Source organism: Canis lupus, chromosome 37, assembly GCF_003254725.2.
Source record: "Canis lupus dingo isolate Sandy chromosome 37, ASM325472v2, whole genome shotgun sequence".
Classification (NCBI taxonomy): domain Eukaryota; kingdom Metazoa; phylum Chordata; class Mammalia; order Carnivora; family Canidae; genus Canis; species Canis lupus.
The window spans coordinates 22,359,930-22,378,921 of NC_064279.1; the positions used below are offsets into that span (position 1 = coordinate 22,359,930).

Genomic DNA, 18,992 nt, shown 5'->3' on the forward strand with positions numbered 1-18,992 from the left:
AAAATTACTGTGTTATACAAATAAGTGCCACAAAAATAGCTCTAAATGAACACATTACTTTCCAATTTATATAACTCTACTTCAGCTAAATGAGTTCTCTGCACAAAATACAAGAGTGAAAAGATATCAATTCTAAATATAGCATATGATACTATTTCCATCAATCCAAGAAAAGCACCAAAGTGGGTCAAGCATTTTCCTATCATAGTTTTAAAATTTGAATAAAGAATAGAAACTGGCACTAATTTCTCATAGTTAAGGAATACTATTTAAAAAGAAAAAAGATAAAGCAAACAGCCACCAAAGCTATACATTTGATTTGGAACAGGAGGTGAGGGGTACGGGAGGCATTTGGTTTGAATAAGCAGAGGTCTTAAAATCACGAAGTTCAAAAAATGTTCAGAAAACATCCCAAGGGTTCAATATCCTGATTTTATAGGTATGAGTCATTATATGTACAACAGCATTAAACTCTTAAAGAGTTAATCAGACATGAAAATTTGTCTTAAACAAATTATTCTTAATTAATGAGTTTATAAAAAATAGGGTTTAAAAACTACAAAAAGGGTAAATACGCTGCTTGAAGGGATCATGGGCAGAGAAGTAACAAAATAAAGAAGGCAAGCAGCTTTTCAAGTCATTAGAGACAGCTTTTCAATTTTAAAACTGTTTTCCAACCACCAGGAAACAAAAGTTCTAAATGGGAAGTAGAGACACTCAAACCCCACCCACTTCTCACCTCTTTCCCCCAACATGATGCTCTTCCTGAAGCAGCTCCTGGGACAGCTTGGAAACGCATATTTAGCACGCACTATTTGCACACACTGTTCAAAAACTGGGATTACTACAGTAACAAAAGAGGCAAGTCCCTGACCTCACAGTTTACATTCTAGTTGGGAGAGGGGTAAAAACCCAATAAAATAAAAATATATTTTGGCAAATGATTAGTGGTACGGGAAAATAAAGCTGGGTTTGGGGGCTAGGAAGCACTGGAAGGTTGCTATGTTCAGATCCCGTAGTACGGAGCCCTCTCGGATAGGACTACTCCAGAGCAGGACTTGAAGGGGGTGACGCAGCTCCCTATAACTGCTCCTGGCAGAGAAAATTGCCAGTGCAGAGGATCTGAAATGGGAGCACACTTGGTGGATTCAAGGAACAGTAGGCAGCCCAATGTGGCTAAAGAAGAAGGAGTAAAAAGGGAGTCTGGCAGCAGCTGAGAAGCCAGATTCCAGAAAGAGACAACCATTTCAACCCTGAACTTAGATCTAAGGATCTTTTCCTTAGCCAAAAATCTACCACTAAGATAAGTAAATAATGACATTCTCAGGCCATGTCCATGTGACATGCAGAAAGTGTTAAGTTTCTCACATTTAATAAAAATAAACGGGAAACGGACAGCAGAATGGAAAGGAGAATAACCAATGCCCTCTTCTCTGATGGACAGCACCACTTTCACACTCCAAGAATACCGTAAACGCAGCCTTATTTTTGACACATTTAAAATACCCTGTCTCCAGCTTGGAGGAACACTGGCAAATGACCACTTGGTTCTTAGTTCTGTGTTCTGCTGGGAGGGTTCAAGTCCAAACGAATAAGATAAATGGCAATTCATAGTTCTTAAATATGGTGGGACTGAAGGAGTACTGACCTAAGATCTAAGAAATTCAAGTTCTAATTGATCTCTTTAAAAAAAAAAAAAAAAAAAAAAAAACAAAAACAAAAACCTGACTTCCCTGCCCCTTTTTTGATAATTGCTCCTTAACCATAAGCAAATCATACTACGTTTCAGCTTTCTCATTTGTGAACCAAGAAAATTAAACTGCTGATTTCTACTTTTCCCTTCATTACCAAAATTACAGCTTGGGGCACACTTGCCGGGCTGACGTCCAGAAGGCAGGAGACAGAGTTCTCAGAGCCCAAGAGTAACAAACCCATGACAGCACCTATGACCCCCTTCAAGTGCCTTAGGTCACCTCCTCATCTTCAGCAAGAGATCAATCACCATGCCGCTGCCCTCACTAGACAAGAAGGGCAGGACCTCTGGTCGTAGACCTCAACTCATCTCTTTCTCTCCTCCTCCTCCACCTGGGCAGTTGCAATGTGTCCACCACACTCCTCTTCTTTCCCTGCCCACACACCCCACCATTTCACATCAGAGCTCGGTCTACCACATGGTCTCTCAACCAGTCTCTGGTCTCAGCCCACTCCGAGCTGTCCTCTGTACCAACAGCACTGACGATGCCCCCTTGAGTAGGGCAGTAATGTCTACACTTCTCAGGGGATTCAAAGCCCTTACAATCTGACCCCAATCTCACTCCTGACCTCTGGTTTCTTTCTAATAATAATATACTCTGCACTCCACCCACATTAAACTTAGTTTTTGAGATTTCGAAAGTTCTTTGCACCTCCTCGCCTTTGAGCTATTGTTCCCTAGATTTGGGCTTCCGTTCCCACTCTGTATACCTTATGGGGGGGCGGGGGACAATGCTCACTGAATCCATGCCTTACTTCCTCCACACAAAGAGATCCCAATTTTTACAGATACCCACTCTTTGAGGACTGATTGTGTCTTCAACCACAAGGTATGTCAACACCAATAAGACATAGGGCGAAGTTCACTGGAAAGCTTCTGGGAAAGGTTTTAGCCCCTCTTTTAACACTGGACACTGTCACATCGACATTGTAGCAATCATCCTACAACCAGGCAGGGGAGATGAGGGAGGACAGAGCCAACAAGTCAAGGATGGAATTGTACAAAAACAAAGAATTTGGGTTTCTGGTGCAGCCATTTAATTGCTGAACTCACCAAAAAAATCCATCTATACTGAGATGATCTTTATATAAAAATAATATACTGCCTTTAGGCATTCAGCTTAATGTTTTGTTAGTTGCAGCCAACAGCATTCTATTACGTATCTTGCTAAAACTTTTACCTTATAAGTTTACATGACTTCTTTGCCACCCTCTCTGTGAAGCTCTGCTGATCAGTCCTGAAGTTGGCTTCTTCCTTCCCTATGAATCTACTGTACATTTTTATGGCTTGTATTATAAATTTATTATAGTATGTAATTAACTTTTTAACATCTATATTTCTCACTAAACCATGAATTCCTAAAGAATAAGCATTCTTTCCACTTTCTCTAGCTTATAGCTCTTTCCTAAGCTACAGGTTCAACAGGTTTCCTGCCTTACAGATACAAAATTGGCAGAGAATTAATTATTTCCTTCTCCATATCAGGAAATGGTACCACCATTTACCACTGCATTGCTAAAGTCACACTAATTCTAGTATGTGTCCACACTTCATATATAATCCATCAGAAAGTTTGTTGCCATTAACTCAAAAATATCACTAATCATTATTTCTTATAATCTCCACTGCTATTACTTTAATCCAGGTGATCATACCTGGATGAAACCTCCTCAGTAATCTCCCTGCTTCTGATTTTGTCCCACCCCTCTCTATTACAAAGCAGCCGGAGTGAACTTTCTAGAACATAAATCATGTTATTCCCTTAATTTAAATCCTTTCAGTGGTTACCACTATTCTTAGATTAGACATTGACATCGCCAGCAAGTATGACCTTCTTCTCTCTACCCTTCAAGCATGCCAAGCTCATCCACTGAAAGACCCACACAACATTTGCTATTTCCTCTGCTTAGAACACTTGTCCTCCAGATAATGGATGCCTACTCGTCCTCCTCATTCAAGTTTCAAACAAACATCAGCTTTCTGGAGGCCCTCCTCAATGACACTGCTAAAGTAGTGCCTTTTCTGGAGCCCTCAACTGCCACTCAATCACACACTACAAAATCTATAAACCACGTATTTATAAGTTCCTGAAATTATTTCATTTATATTAGTTGACATATTTATAATTTCTCTCTTTCCTATCTCTCATTAGAATGTTAGCTCCTTGAGAATATGAGTTCCACCTGTCACATTGGTTGCAGTATGAATGCTCCCTAAAATATATGGGGGAGATAAAAAAAAAACCCCACTTGTTGTTAGACTTATTCTAACAGTCTTTGAATTAACAATACCTAATGCAAAGGAAGTGTTCAATAATTGTGTGGTGATTGAAAGCAATTTGCTAACTGGATATTTTCCTATTATATTCCTTTCAATAAAAGACAGAAATTCCCCAAAGCCTAATCCATACTTACTACTGAGTAATGGCGAGTTGATGATGATTCATTCTTCTCTGGTAGCAGCAATAGTGATTTCATATTTTCATTGTCTGCATAATCCACAGGCCGCAAACCAAATATGTTACTGGTGAAATAAGTGCAGATGGGTTTAAGTAAATAAAATGTGTGCCTTGATTTTTAACTAAATGCACCAGGGGAAGATTTTTTCCAACTTCCTTAATAATATACAACTTTAGTAAGATAAATGACTCATAATTCACATAAAGCCTAAGGATCAAGTATCACAAGCTGCTGAATTCAATGAAAAAAAGGATGCGAAATTTCAATTTGACATCAACCATTTCTAGGGAGTATTTTTAATTGAATATGTTGTTACTTACACATGAATTTTTTCACAACTCTGTATTCTTCTGTATTCATATTCATATTTTTAATATAGCTTCATAATCATTAATCACCAAGGGCAAGATGCTTTCAAATGCAAATAAAAATAATTTACCATAGCTATCATAGGCTCTATATTCTACATAAACAAACACAGAAATTAGATAAATACATAGGACAGGCATTCAGATCTGCTAGAAAGAAAACCATGCCACATGACAAACAAATGAATAAAGCAATGAACGGGGCACTTTTAAAATTAACTTTAATATGCATGTACATTATATAGTAATCACAGCCATCTAAGAGAATCAACTGGTGGTTTAGGAAACAAGTTAACACAGACTTCTCAGAATGTACTAATTCACAAGTCGGAGATTCTATTACACTGGAAGAGAATTCAAAAATAGTAGAAATCTGTTATTTCATAGATAAAACAAAGAGAACAAGGTTCCAATGACGATGAAGGTTGTGTTTTCCTCGTTTATTCCAATAACAGGCAATATTGCCCATCATTAGTTTTTTAATTATAAGTAAATTGTTAAAAAATATACACTTAGTCTACTCTTCCACTTCCTACGTGTGGTTTCCAAATAATTTTAATATATTGTATTATGACAAAAAAAGTTTCCTAAGGGCAGCCCCGGTGGCTCAGCGGTTTAGCGCCGCCTGCAGCCCGGGGTGTGATCCTGGAGACCCTGGATCGAGTCCCACGTCAGGCTCCCCGTGTGAAGCCTGCTTCTGCCTCTGCCTGTGTCTCTGCCTCTCTCTCTCTCCTCTCTGTGTATTCTCATGAATAAATAAATAAAATCTTAAAAAAAAAAAAAGTTTCCTAAAATGAGCATTCTTTTTATATGCTTTCAGGGTTTTTAAGATTATGGTATATCCAAGTAATGGCCACTGAAGTGCACATGAAAATGCAATGATTTCAACAGGACACAAAACGATACACATGATACAATACCAGTTTTTAAAACTGTCCTGAATGTACAGAAAAGATCTAGAAGATCTAGAAACAGAATGGAAGGAAGAGGAAGGTGTCAACTCTGATGCCGCATGAAGGGCAGGCACACAGATGAGAGACAGAAGCACCAATCTGGTTTGGAGACAAGGTCATTATGAATGACCCTGGAGAAAGTGGTTTTGATAGCAAAGCAGGAAAAGATAGCTAATGCATTAAGAAATGAACCCCAGTAACCATTTCTCTAATGACTGCCACTCATGACTCAGGTTCATTCGCTCCTCTTGTAATGTACCCATAAACATTGATAAATTTGTACTCTCAGATTTCCGTTTAGACCTAGGTTCAATAGTTTGCAATCTTTCTCTAGCAACAGTCTTTCTCCGGCCAAGAATCATACTGTGTTTCTGCTTTCTGATTTACAACCAAGTGACAAGCCACTGCACTGGATTTTGGGTCTTTCTGAATCCACATACATTTATAGCAGATGGTCTCAGTTTACTGCAAAAGGCAGTGGATTTCATCCACTATACTTGATATTTCTTCATTTCATTCTTTTAAATTACTGTACTCACATACCAAATAAACAATCTCCTCACACATATATTCTGTAAGTATGACAATCAAAAACTAGGAATATGAGATAATGAATCAATATTCTAGGTCTTAAACCACCAAGTACAAAAGTGAATAAACAACAAAAAAATGTGTCACACCCTATGCCATCAAAAACAAAAAACAAAAAAAAACTGTACACCGCCAGAGGATCTTTTTAAGACAACTGTAAATTTTAAAAAGACAACTTCAAAGAAATAAAATGTGAAAGCCTAAGAAATAAACTTTAATAAATAATAACTATAGTATAGTTTGTTTTATACAAATATGAATTTAAGTCCACTCTGATAATAGAAAACAATGTTAATGGAAATATTTCCCAAAAGTACTACCATCAGCCAGTGGTCTGCAAACAAAAAGTAACCAGTAAAACAATTGTCTGAACAAGTAAGATGCTTATACTGTCTAAAGTTCTCCTTCATAAAATGACTGGCATGATTCTAATTTACATTTACAGTCCTTACTACACAAAGCTCACTATCTCATATGGTCTTTAAACATGCACTTGGATTATGGATGCTTCTGCTTATACACAGTTCAATAAACCCTTAGCTCTCTTGTATTGCTAATGAACTGGCAAATGGTACATACAAATGCTACAGATTGAAAGATAATCAGTTAAACCTCAGTCCTGCATCATGGGAGATGGAGCCTATTAAATCCTGTCATGTTTCTGCTTTGTCGTGGATCACTGACATTTGAAATTAGAATCAAGTTTTAATAATGTGGCACCTTCAAAAACCCACAGCAAGACCGGGCATAGGTAAGATTTCTCCTTTATCACATGGACACAAAAAAGTCATACAACTTTTCCCCCCATAATGATATATTTGAATGCACGAATTATTTTCTTTAGACTTAGTGTAAAAAATCAGTTTCAAATGTACAAAATTAGGGGTGTCTGAGTAGTTCAGTCAGTTAAGTGTCTACCTTGTGATTTCAGCTCCTATCATGATCTCATGGGTCGTGAGATCAAGCCCCATGTCTGTCTCTAAACTCAGTGGAGAGTCTGCTTGAGATTCTCTCCCTCTTCTCATCTACACCCACTTTCTCTCTCCCTCTCTCTAAAATAAATACATAAATCTTTAAATAAATACATAAATAAAATGTACAGTTAGATATATCTTCTTTTTTGAAAAAAAAAAAGTAATACTTGGGAGAAAAATCACAAAAGACTACCAATGTGACCGATTATTAATTGAAGACAATGAGAATAACTTTCCTCACTAGGATTCCTTTTGATCACTAAGACTGATGACAAGGAAGTTACTAAAGAGTTGAACTGCTGTGTTTAACAGTGCAGCCTTACCCCACAAGCAAGAGTTCAGAATAGAGTATAGCCCTTTAGTGTCCTTTCCACTCAAGAATATACTAGAACCTGTCCACAACTAGGCCCAAGAGAATGTGCACCACTCAAAAAAAGGGAGAAGGAGAGATGGGCAAATTCAAACTTGAACTTACACATACAGGTCTTTCAGTCCCTAACACTCATGCCAAAAGGCATTTTAACTAATACTAAACCTATCATGCGTGACAGGCTACCAAGACAGTGTCCATGAATGAAATCCTTTATGAATCCTATAAAATTGCAAACACATACATTTTAATTTTCAAGTCACTGGCTGGCTGTGGAGCAGGAAAAGGCACAGAAATTCAAAACAGCAACATTCCTTTTTTAAATTATAAAACATAAATTATCTGTTATAGAAGATTATTTTTATAGAAGATTAATTTTTTAAAAATTAACCAGGGCAGAGGACAATTAATAGGTCCAATGGTCCATGTACTATTTTCTAATTATGAATTCTACACCCCTGCAGGGGAAACTGTGTTAATGGCAGACCAAGTACCAAATCCTACAACTTTATATATCTCTTTAAAAAAAAAAAAAAAAAAAGGCATATGCTATTCTCCATACACTCAAAATGGTTCTGATACAATGAAGAGCTTTTATTTTAGGTTCACACCGGATGCACTGAAGGTAGTGGGAAAGAAGGATAGCCACTGAGGTTTTGACTAGTCATCAATATAAATATTCTCAAGCAACAATGAAGCATAGAAGATATGGACCTTTTTATCTGAGGTTGAAAGAGAAGTTAATTTTCCCTCTTGGGTAATGGACTCTTATTTTAGTGCCTAAGATATAAATTTCTCATGCAAAACGTAAGTAAAATCAGAGTTATATCAATCAATACTGTATTTAAATGCAAAAATGTATTTTTAAAAGTGGCAAAGTTCGCATAGCAAAAGTCCAAATCACATAAGTATTCTAAGTAAAATGTGATTTAAAAGTGTTAGATTAAATCTAAACAAAAGATTAAGTCTGAAGTAGATATATATATATATATATATATTATAACCTTCTACTGTATACATATTCCCTCCATAATAATAAAGACTTATGGCCCCAAAACCTTGCAGCATAAAATTCATAGTTGAGGATTACAGCCTTCACGAGGAAATGGAAATGGACTGGGAAATTTCACTGAACTTATAAAAGTTTCTGTATTTTTTAAATTAAACAATGAAGATGATAGATGAAGAGCATCTATGATAGTACTGCATATAGTTATTTCCTAATTACCTTACCTTGACTGACATTTCAAGATTTTCCTCCACCAGTATTCAGTAAGATGGTTTTAAATTTAGCTTTGTGATAAATGATGTTCCATTCTTTCTTTACCTGTATCTGGTCTTCCATAGATGCTCAATGCCTAATTATATTTCTCAGTTGTTGACTCTCTCTACCTCCTGGACTATAACAAGATTCTGTTATTGTCACATTTTTAAAGTATTACTAAAAAAGTTAGTTCTTGAGCCTTCTCCCCAAAACTTAAAGTCACATGGTCTTAACACCATTTACGACAATTTAATACCAGAACCTATTAGAATATAGAACTTTTTTTTATATTTTATTTATTTATTCATGAGACACAGAGAGAGAGAGAGAGACGCAGAGACATAGGCAGAGGGAGAAGCAGGCTCCATGCAGGTAGCCTGATGTGGGACTTGATCCTGGGACTCAAGGATCACAACCTGAGTCAAAGACAGACACTCAACCACTGAGCCACCCAGGCATCCCTAGAATATAGAACTTTTAACTTGGATCCCTTGGCTCTCATATATGAGCTTTGCTCCCTTCTAAAGACATCCAAAAATAACTAAGGTTGGATTTTTTTTTTTTTTTTTAAAGGCTAGATTTTGTCTCAGTTTTTCTTCTCCCTATCAGGGCTAAGTTACAAAAATCTTTACTTCTCTCTACAAGTTTGCTTTACAGACAACTGAAATAATTTAAGTTAAATTCTTACAGTAGCAGACAAGGTTTATTTTAGTATCTGTATTCTACTATGAATATATTACTATTTGAGAGCAATTAACTACTAGTAACACAATTGGAGAAATCTTCACATATTACATTCTATGCAAATTATAAAATTGACAATGATGTGCCAAATGGAGAGTTTATTTCTATAACATACTCCATTCATGTTCCAGTGACCAGAGAAGGTAGAAAGCATCCTTGATTATCTTCAAGAAGATGAGCAGAAGTTGGAAGATGGTGGAGTAGGAGGACCCTAAGATCAATCACCCTGTCCCATGGATAGGGCTAGAAAATACTCCTGTCAGTGAGTAGACTGGCAGAACAAATCCCACAGAAGACAGAAAAGAGGCCACACTGAAGAGGGTAGGAAGGGCAGAGACATGTGGGAAGCTAATCGGACAATGGCATCCCTGAGAGGGAGAGAGCTGGGGGCACAGAGAAGGGAGGAAAAAACAGAACATTACCAGAGAGCTTGCATGGGGAAGACAATTCCCCAGAATATTTGGGTTTGAAAGTGAGAGGAGCTGAATTTCATAAATTCTTACAACCAGAAGGAGTTAAAGCCTAAAACTTAAAAAAATTAGCCAGCTTGGTTCTGGGAGAGCCCAGAGGGCATCAGGAGGTAGAGTTCCCACCCTTAAAGAAAGTTCGACAAGAGCCAGATATGGTATAGAAGCAGCAGTTTGAAAACATCTGGGAGATACCAAAGAGTTATTTACTCCTCTCAGAGTGACAGGGAGGTTTCTCCGGGAGATTCCACCAGGAACAAAGGAGCCAGCTGGCACCATTTCCCCCCATGCTGCCAGGCACAAATGAATGGCCCCACGTGGCATGGCCCTTGGGGAAACAACACAGTGCCAACATTCACTAACTTGCTTATACTAAGCTCCACCTCCTCCAGCCCATCTTACCTCAATCCCAGCTCCCTAGAAGACCTGTGCAAGCCATGCCAACACCAAGTCTCCCTACCTGCACATATTGCAGGGCCTTGGTCTCAGCAGTGGCAGAGGCCCCCACACAGAATACCCTGCACACTGTTAAAACTATGCACCCACCCTAGGCGGGACCCAACACTGCCCACAATTGGCAAAGGAAATCACTGCAGACAACTAGGTTAAGGGAAAAGGCAGCCAGGACACAACAGCAGGGCTCATGCAATGTAAGAGACAATTCTGAAGTGCCAGGCTCTGGTAAACAGGAAACACTGCATTGCAGGACACCACAGGAGGCCATTACTTCTTCTTTCTAAGGCCATTACTTCTAAGAGCAAGAGACATATAGCTGACCTTCCTAGCACAAACAGACACACAGAGAGTTAGACAAAATGAGAACACACAGAAATACATCCCAAATAAAAAAACAGGACAAAACCAGAGCAAGAGACATAAGCAAAACAGATATAAGTAATATACCTGATAGAGAATTTAAAGTAACAATCATAAAGTTACTCACTGGCACTGAGAAAAGAGTGGAGGACATCAGTGAAACCCTTAACAAAAAGATAAAAAAAGAACCAATCAGAGGTGAAGAATATAATAAATGAAATGAAAAATACACTAGGTGGAATAAATAGCAAGCTAGAGAAAGCAGAAGAATGTATTAGCAACTGGAAGGACAGGGTGATGGAAAGTAATCAAGCCAAGCAGGTGAGAGAAAAAAAATTATATAAAATGAGAATAATCTAAGGGAAACTCAGCAACTCCAACACATCAAGTGTGATAACATTTGTATTATAAACACTTTAAAAGAAAAAGAGAAAAAAGGAGGCAGAAAATGTATTTCAAGAAATAATTGATGAAAACCTTCCTATTGTGGCAAAGGAAACAGATATTAAGATCCAAGAGGCACAGAGATTTCTCCAACACACCAAGATACATAGTAATTAAAATGGCTGAAAGTGGGGTGCCTGAGTGGCTTAGTCAGTGAAGCAGCTGAATCCTACTCTTAATTTCACCTTAAGTCGTCATCTTAGGGATGTGAGATTGAGCCTCCAGTCTAGCTTGAGACTCAGTGAGGAGTCTGAGATTCTCTCCCTCTCCTTCTGCCCCCTCCCCTTGCTTGTGCTAAATAAATAAATACAATCTTTAAAATAAAAAAAAAATAAAATGGCAAAAAGTAGAGAAAATTTGAAAAGCAGCAAGAGAAAAGAAGATAGTTACATACAAGAGAAAACCCCATATGGCATCAGCAGATTTTTTTTTTTTTTGGCAGAAACCTTGCAGGCCAGAAAAGAATGGCATGATAAATTCAAAGTGCTGAAAGAAAAAAACTTTGAAGCCAAGAAGACTCTATCCAGCAAGGCTATTATTCAGAATAGGAGAGAAAAGAAGAGATTCCTAGACAAATGAAAGGTAAAGGAGTTCCTAACCAATAAACCAGCCCTATAAAAAATGTTAAAGGGAATCTTTTGAGTGGAAAGGAAAGACTATAAGTAAGGGTAAGAAAAGTAGGAAGCACAAAAGCAGTAAAAATAAATCAGTCAAGGGAATTAGGAAATAAGAGGATATAAAGTATGACCCCATATACCCAAATGTTGGTGGGGAGAGAAGTAAAGAACAGATTCAAATTTAAATGACCAAAAAAAAAAAAAAAAAAAAAAAAAAAAAAACAAATTTAAATGACCATCAACTTCATACAGATTGTTATTTACAGAAGATGTTATTTACAAACCTAATGGTAACTACAAATGAAAAACCAGTAATAGACATGCAAAATAAAGAAGGGAATCCCAGTGTACGAAGGAAAACCATGAGAGAAGAAAGCAAGAGAAAAAAGGATCAGAAAAGAACTACAAAAACAACCACAAACAAATAATACAATGGCAATAATATATATGTACCTATCAATAATTAGAATATAAATGGAAAATAAACTCTCCAATCAAAAGACATAGGATGATAACAGAATAGTTAAAAAAACAAGACCCATCTATATGCTGCTGACAAGAGAGTCACTTCAAACCTAAAGACACATGCAGATTGAAAGTGAGGGGAGAGAAACATTTATCATGTAAATGGATATCAAAAGAAAGCTGGGGCAGCAATACTTGTATCAAAATAGACTTTGAAACAAAGACTGTAACAAAAGACAACCCTGTATAGTCATTAAGGGGACAATCCAACAAGAAGATACAACTATTTTAAGTATTTATGCACCCAACATGGGAGTACCCAAATATATAAAACAGTTAATAACTCTAAAGGAACTAATCAATAGTGTTATAATACTAGGGGACTTTAACACCTCACTTACATAAATGGACACATAATCAAAACAGAAAATCAACAAAGAAACAATGAGTGACACACTGAACCAGATGGACTTAAGATATTTCATCCTAAAGCAGAATACACATTCCTATCAAGTGCACAAGGAACATTCCCAGAATAGATCACATAGGTCACAAGCCTCAACAAATTCAAAAGAATCAAAGTTATACCATGCATCTTTTCTGACTGTAACACAATGAAACTAGAAATCAACCATAAGAAAAAAAATCAAGCGTAAATACAAGGAATTAAATAACATGCTACTAAACAATGACTATATCAACCAAGAAATCAAACAAGGAATCAAAATGCAAATGGAGACAAATGACAATGAAAACACAATAGTCCAAAATCTTTCTGATGCAGCAAAAGAAGTTCTAGGATAGAATGTCTAAGCAACACATGACTACCTCCAGAAGTAAGAAAAATCTCAAATAAAGAACCTAACACCTTACACCTAAAGGAGCTAGAAAAAGAAGGATAAATAAAATACAAACCAGCAGAAGGAAAGAAATCATATAAAAATTAAGCAGAAATAAATGACACAGAAACAAACGAAAAAGAGAGAAAGAAAAATAGAAAAAAAAGATGAGGTCAATGAAACCAAAATGGTTCTTCGAAAAGATCAACAAAGCTAATAAACTTCTAGGCAGACTCATCAAGAAAAAAAAAAAAAAAGACAGGACTCCAAAAAACAAAATCAATAATGGAAGAGGAGAAATAACAAAGGATACCACAGAGATACTAAGGATTATAAGAGAATATTGTGGAAAATCATATGCAAACCTAGAAGAAATGAATAAATCCCTAGAAACATATAATGTACAAAAGCAGGAGGAAATATAAAATCTGAACTTGGGGAACCCGGGTGACTCAGTCACTTAAGCATCTCTACCTTCAGCTCAGGCCATGATCCCAGGGTCATGAGATCAAGCCTGGTATTGGGCTCCCTGCTCAACAGGAAGTCTTCTCCCTCTCCCTCTGCCCCTTCCCTAACCCCACTCATGCGCGTGCGCGCGTGCTCTTTCTCTCAAATAAATAAAATATTTAAAATATATATATGTGTGTATATACATACACATATGTGTACGTGTATATACACACATATATATTTTAAAGATTTTATGTGTATATACACATATACCTATATACATATATGTATATATAATCTAAACAGACCAATTTACCAGCAACAACATTGAATAAGTAATCCATAAGCTCCAAACAAAAGTCTAGGATCAGTAAGCTTCACAGATGAACTCTACCAAATATTTTTTTTTCTACCAAATATTTAAATAAGAGTTAATATCTATTATTTTCAAATTTTTCCAAAAAATAAGAGAAAAACTTCCATTTTCATTCTATGAGGACAGCATTACCCTAATACCAAAGCCAGATAAAAGTATCACAAAAAGGGGTGCCTGAGTGGCTAAGCATCTGCCTTCAACTCAAGTCATGATCTGCCTTCAACTCAAGTCATGATCCCAGGGTTCTGGGATCAAGCCCCATGTCGGGCTCCATGCTCAGCAGAGAGCCTGCTTCTCCCTCTCCTGCTCCTCCTTCCTGTGTGCTCTTTCTCTGTCAAATAAATAAATAAATATTTTTTATAAAAGAAAGAAATGAAATGAAATGAAATGAAATGAAACAAAACGAAACACCACAAAAAATAAAGAGAACTACATGCTGCTATCTCTCATGAACACAGATGCGAAAATCCTCAACAAAATATTAGCTAACTGAATCCAACAATAAACAAATCATTCACCACAATCATGTAGGATTATTATTGGGATGCAAGGGTGGTTCAATAATCACGAATCAATCAATGTGATACATCACGTATATCGCATCAAAAAAGAAAGGATAAAAATCATATGATCGTTTCAATAGACTCACAAAAATCACGTGAAAAAATACAACATCCATTTATGATAAAAACCGTCAACAAAGTATGGTTAGAGGAAACATACCTCAACATAATAAACGCCTTATATGAAAAACCCACAGCGAACATCATATTCAATGGGAGAGAAACAGAGCTTTTCCCCTAAAATCAGGAATAAGCTAAGCATGCCTACTCTCCCCACTTGTATTCAACATAGTACTAGAAGTCCGAGCCTCAGCAGACAACAGAAAGAAATAAAAGGCATCCACATTGGTAAAGAAGAAGTGAAACTTTCACTATTTGCATACAACATGATACTACATACAGAAAACCCAAAAGAATCTACCGGAAAAACTACCAGAACTGATAAAACTGATAAATGAATTAAGTAAGGTCAAAGGATACAAAAGCAATGTGCAGAAATCTGCTACATTTCTATACACTAATAATGAAGCAGCAGAAAGGGAAATTAAGAAAACAATCCCATTTATAATTGCACCCAAAATAGTAAGATACCTAGGAACAAATCTAAGAGGTGAAAGACATGTACTCTGAAAACTCTAAATGTTGATAAAAAAAAATTGATGACACAAATGCATAGAAAGACATTCCATGCTCACAGATTGAAAGAATATTCTTAAATTAAAATGTCTATACTAGCTACCCAAAGTAATCTGTAGATTTAATGCAATCCCTATCAAAATACCAACAGTATTTTTCACAGAACTAAAACAAACAATCCTAAAATCTGTATGGAACCATAAAAGACCCAAATAGCCAAAGCAACCTTGAAAAGAAAAAACTAAGCTGGAGGCATCACAATTCCAGACTTCAAGTTATAGGTACTGGCACACAAAAGAAAAAACTAAGCTGGAGGCATCACAATTCCAGACTTCAAGAGTATGGTACTGGCACAAAAACAGACACATAGATCAATGGAAGAAAATATGTAAAATAAACAAATCCACAATTATATAGTCAATCTTTTTTTTTTTTTTTTTTTTTTTTTTATGATAGTCACACAGAGAGAGAGAGAGAGGCAGAGACACAGGCAGAGGGAGAAGCAGGCTCCATGCACCGGGAGCCCAACGTGGGATTCGATCCCAGGTCTCCAGGATCGCGCCCTGGGCCAAAGGCAGGCGCTAAACCGCTGCGCCACCCAGGGATCCCTATATGGTCAATCTTAAACAGAATAAACAAAGCAGGAAAGAATATGCAATGAGAAAAAGTCTCTTCAACAAATGGTGTTGGGAAAAGAGGACAGCCACATGCAGATGAAACTGGACCACTTTTTTTCACCATATACAAAACTGAACTCAAAATGGATTTAACGATGTAAATGTGAGACCTGAAACCATAAAAATTCCTTAAGAAGCCACAGGCAGGGATCCCTGGGTGGCGCAGCGGTTTGGTGCCTGCCTTTGGCCCAGGGCGCGATCCTGGTAGACCCGGGGTCGAATCCCACATCGGGCTCCCGGTGCATGGAGCCTGCTTATTCTCCCTCTGCCTGTGTCTCTGCCTCTCTCTCTCTCTCTCACTGTGTGCCTATCATAAATAAATAAATAAATAAATAAATAAATAAAAAAAAGAAGCCACAGGCAACAATGTCTCTGACATTGGCCATAGCAACGTTTTTCTAAATATGTCTCCTGAGGCAAGGGAAACAAAAGCAAAAATAAACTATTGGGACTACACCAAAATAAAAATCTTCTACATAGCAAAGGAAACAATCAACAAAACTAAAAGACATTCTACTGAATGGGAGAAGATAATTTGCAAATAACATATCTGATGCAGGGTTAGTATCCAAAATATATAAAGAACTTATACAATTCAACACCAAAAAATCCAAATAATCCCATTAAATATGAGCAGAAGACACGAACAGACATTTCTCCAACGAAGATATACAGATACCCAACAGACACATGAGAAGATGATCACCATCAATCATCTGGGAAATGCAAAAATACAAAATAAAATCCTAGCAAACTGATGTAAAGCATTTGTTTAAAAAATAGCACAGTACATTAAATCAAGTTTATCACAAGAATATAATATGGCTTAGTATTTTTAAATGTATTAATGACACAACAGGCAAAAGGTTTAAGATCATCTCAGTACAAACTCAGATTCATTTAATAAAGTACAGTCTTGTTGAAAAATAGTAAAATAACAAGATGTTTATTTTTCATATTGACTTTAACACTGGCTCTAAACCTACAGTATTTTTTTTAAATGACAATAAAATAAGGATGCCAACTATCACATTATTTTACAATACTGTCCTAGAAACTCAGATAAATGCGGTAAGAAGTTAAAGTTAATAAATGATAATCAGATCCTTAGAATTAGGTGTTGGTTAGATATAAGAGAAATGTACTAAAATGAACAGTTTCCTATATATCAAAGTAAAAAGTTATATTTATTTACAGAACATCCAGTTCACCAGAGTAAAAAAAGAATCAAATATCTAGGAAACCTCAATAAATATCAAGTGCACACATAAATATACATATGTAAGATCACATATGTATAACAGATGAAAAACTTTACTAAGATATGTAGCAGAAGGCTTAAATAAATGGAGAAACATGCTATGTTCCTGAATGAAAAATCAAGCTTATTAAATCCACTATAATCCATACCCTTAGTCAATTTCAACGTCAACTCTAGTAAGATTACTTCTTAACACAGTGTATTAGACTTTGAGTGACCTAAGAAGCTGATAAAGAGAGAGAAATCCATCCATCCTTCCCCTGCCCCTGCCACCACTGTCCCGGTCACTACTTTAGCTCAGACTCACCTCCCTGGGTTATTGGACAGAGTTCTCCACTGAGCTCCCAGCCGTGTGCAGAAAGAAGTTTTCAATGTAAAATTTGAACCCTCTGGCACACAAGGTCTCGTTCTGCCTCTGTCAACTTCTCCAGCCTCTTATGCGGTCATCCTCCTCCCCCCTTCATACTAGCTGACATCACTAACCAAAGCTCCTAGAACTGAATCGATAAGACGTCTTGACGGCAATGTCCCTTAGTACCCATCAGCCCCTTCTAAAAAGCCCATCCTCCTTCTCCTCTTCTTTAAAAGTCAATGGAAGTGCTCCTTCCTCTAGAAAAGCTTTTATGACTTCCTCTAGTCATAAAATTACAGCCCCTAATCTAGATTTTCACAGAATCTTGCGAAGTGACCCATGAAGGCATGTGTCACACAGCTCTGTAATCACTGGCCTGTCTATTCACTCCTATTCACTCCACTAAAACACAGCAAGCAGATAAAATGATTGGAGGATGAGGAGGTAAAGTAGCAGTGGCAAGAATATGAGAAAACCTAACAGGATGTTACTAAAGAAATATGAGAAAACCTAACAGGATGTTACTGAAGAAATAAAGGCATTCGAGTAAGAAAACTTTAATCTCAAAAGAATGAAGAAGACTGCCAAAATGTCTGTTATAGAGCTGAAGATTGCCATTCAGAAACTCAGAAAAAGCAGATAGACCCTACCCACCTACGGCTTCACTTAGTCAAAGTACCAAGCCATAAAAAGGGAAGGACAGAAGGACAGCCTTCACCCTTTCTAGTTCCAACCCTCTTCCTTCTTCCAGGGATAGAAAAGTCTAGTCCCAGTTATTGAGAGAAGAGTTCCATTAAGAGTAAAAGAGACATAAATAGAAATAAAAATATAAGAGTAAATAAAAGTAATATGCCTGCCAACTCATATTCTAGAGTCAGAGATATTAATGGTTTAAGGAACAAGAGTTTTAGGCTAAAAAAGAAAAAAAAAAAAAAAAACGTAGTAAAAACTCCATCTAGTCCCCATGGTCCCCCTCTCCATGCTCTACTCGTAAATGGAGAAAGTCAAGGAATGAATTCTCATCTATGGTCACTTGTCAGTACATAACTCAAAAAGACAATATACAAAACAAGTAGAAAACTGAACATCATGAATGTCAGTTTCTCCTTGCAAATGGGAAATTGAAACTAAATTACGATCAATTATCTCCTGGTATTGTGACTGATGGCATCAGGGCAAAATTATATTTGACAATTCACCTATCCTACTACGGAGGTTCTAGCTTTATAAAGATACAAATGTAGACAGGATCTGCTGAGCTGATTGTTACCGTGTCTACCATAGTTGCTGCTTTCCTTCTGATTTATGATTCCTTTATTCTCAAATATATTAAATTTGGTTTTTTGATGCATGTTAATTCAGATAAGGGTATTTTGTATTCCACATAGAATAGGTTAATAATTGTATGCTCAGCTATCCTGGTAAAGTAGTATTTAATGTCCCTGGGTGTGTGTGTGTGTGTGTGAGATAGATTCAAATTTTCTTAAAAATAAAAGTGCTTAGAAACCAAAAAAAAAGACAATATACATAACACTGGCAGAAAAAAACAGATC

General features: G+C 36.7%; 1 protein-coding gene across 8 annotated transcripts in view; it reads right to left on the reverse strand.

Moving 5' to 3' along the window:
* BARD1 (BRCA1 associated RING domain 1) overlaps nt 1–18,992 on the reverse strand; it is a 78,915-nt gene that overhangs the window by 15,457 nt on the left and 44,466 nt on the right. For all 8 annotated transcript variants that reach the window (XM_025441598.3, XM_049106482.1, XM_049106479.1 and 5 more), the window contains one exon: nt 4,168–4,276. In XM_025441598.3, coding sequence (XP_025297383.1) covers nt 4,168–4,276 — 109 coding nt within the window. The remainder of the gene's footprint in view (nt 1–4,167; nt 4,277–18,992) is intronic.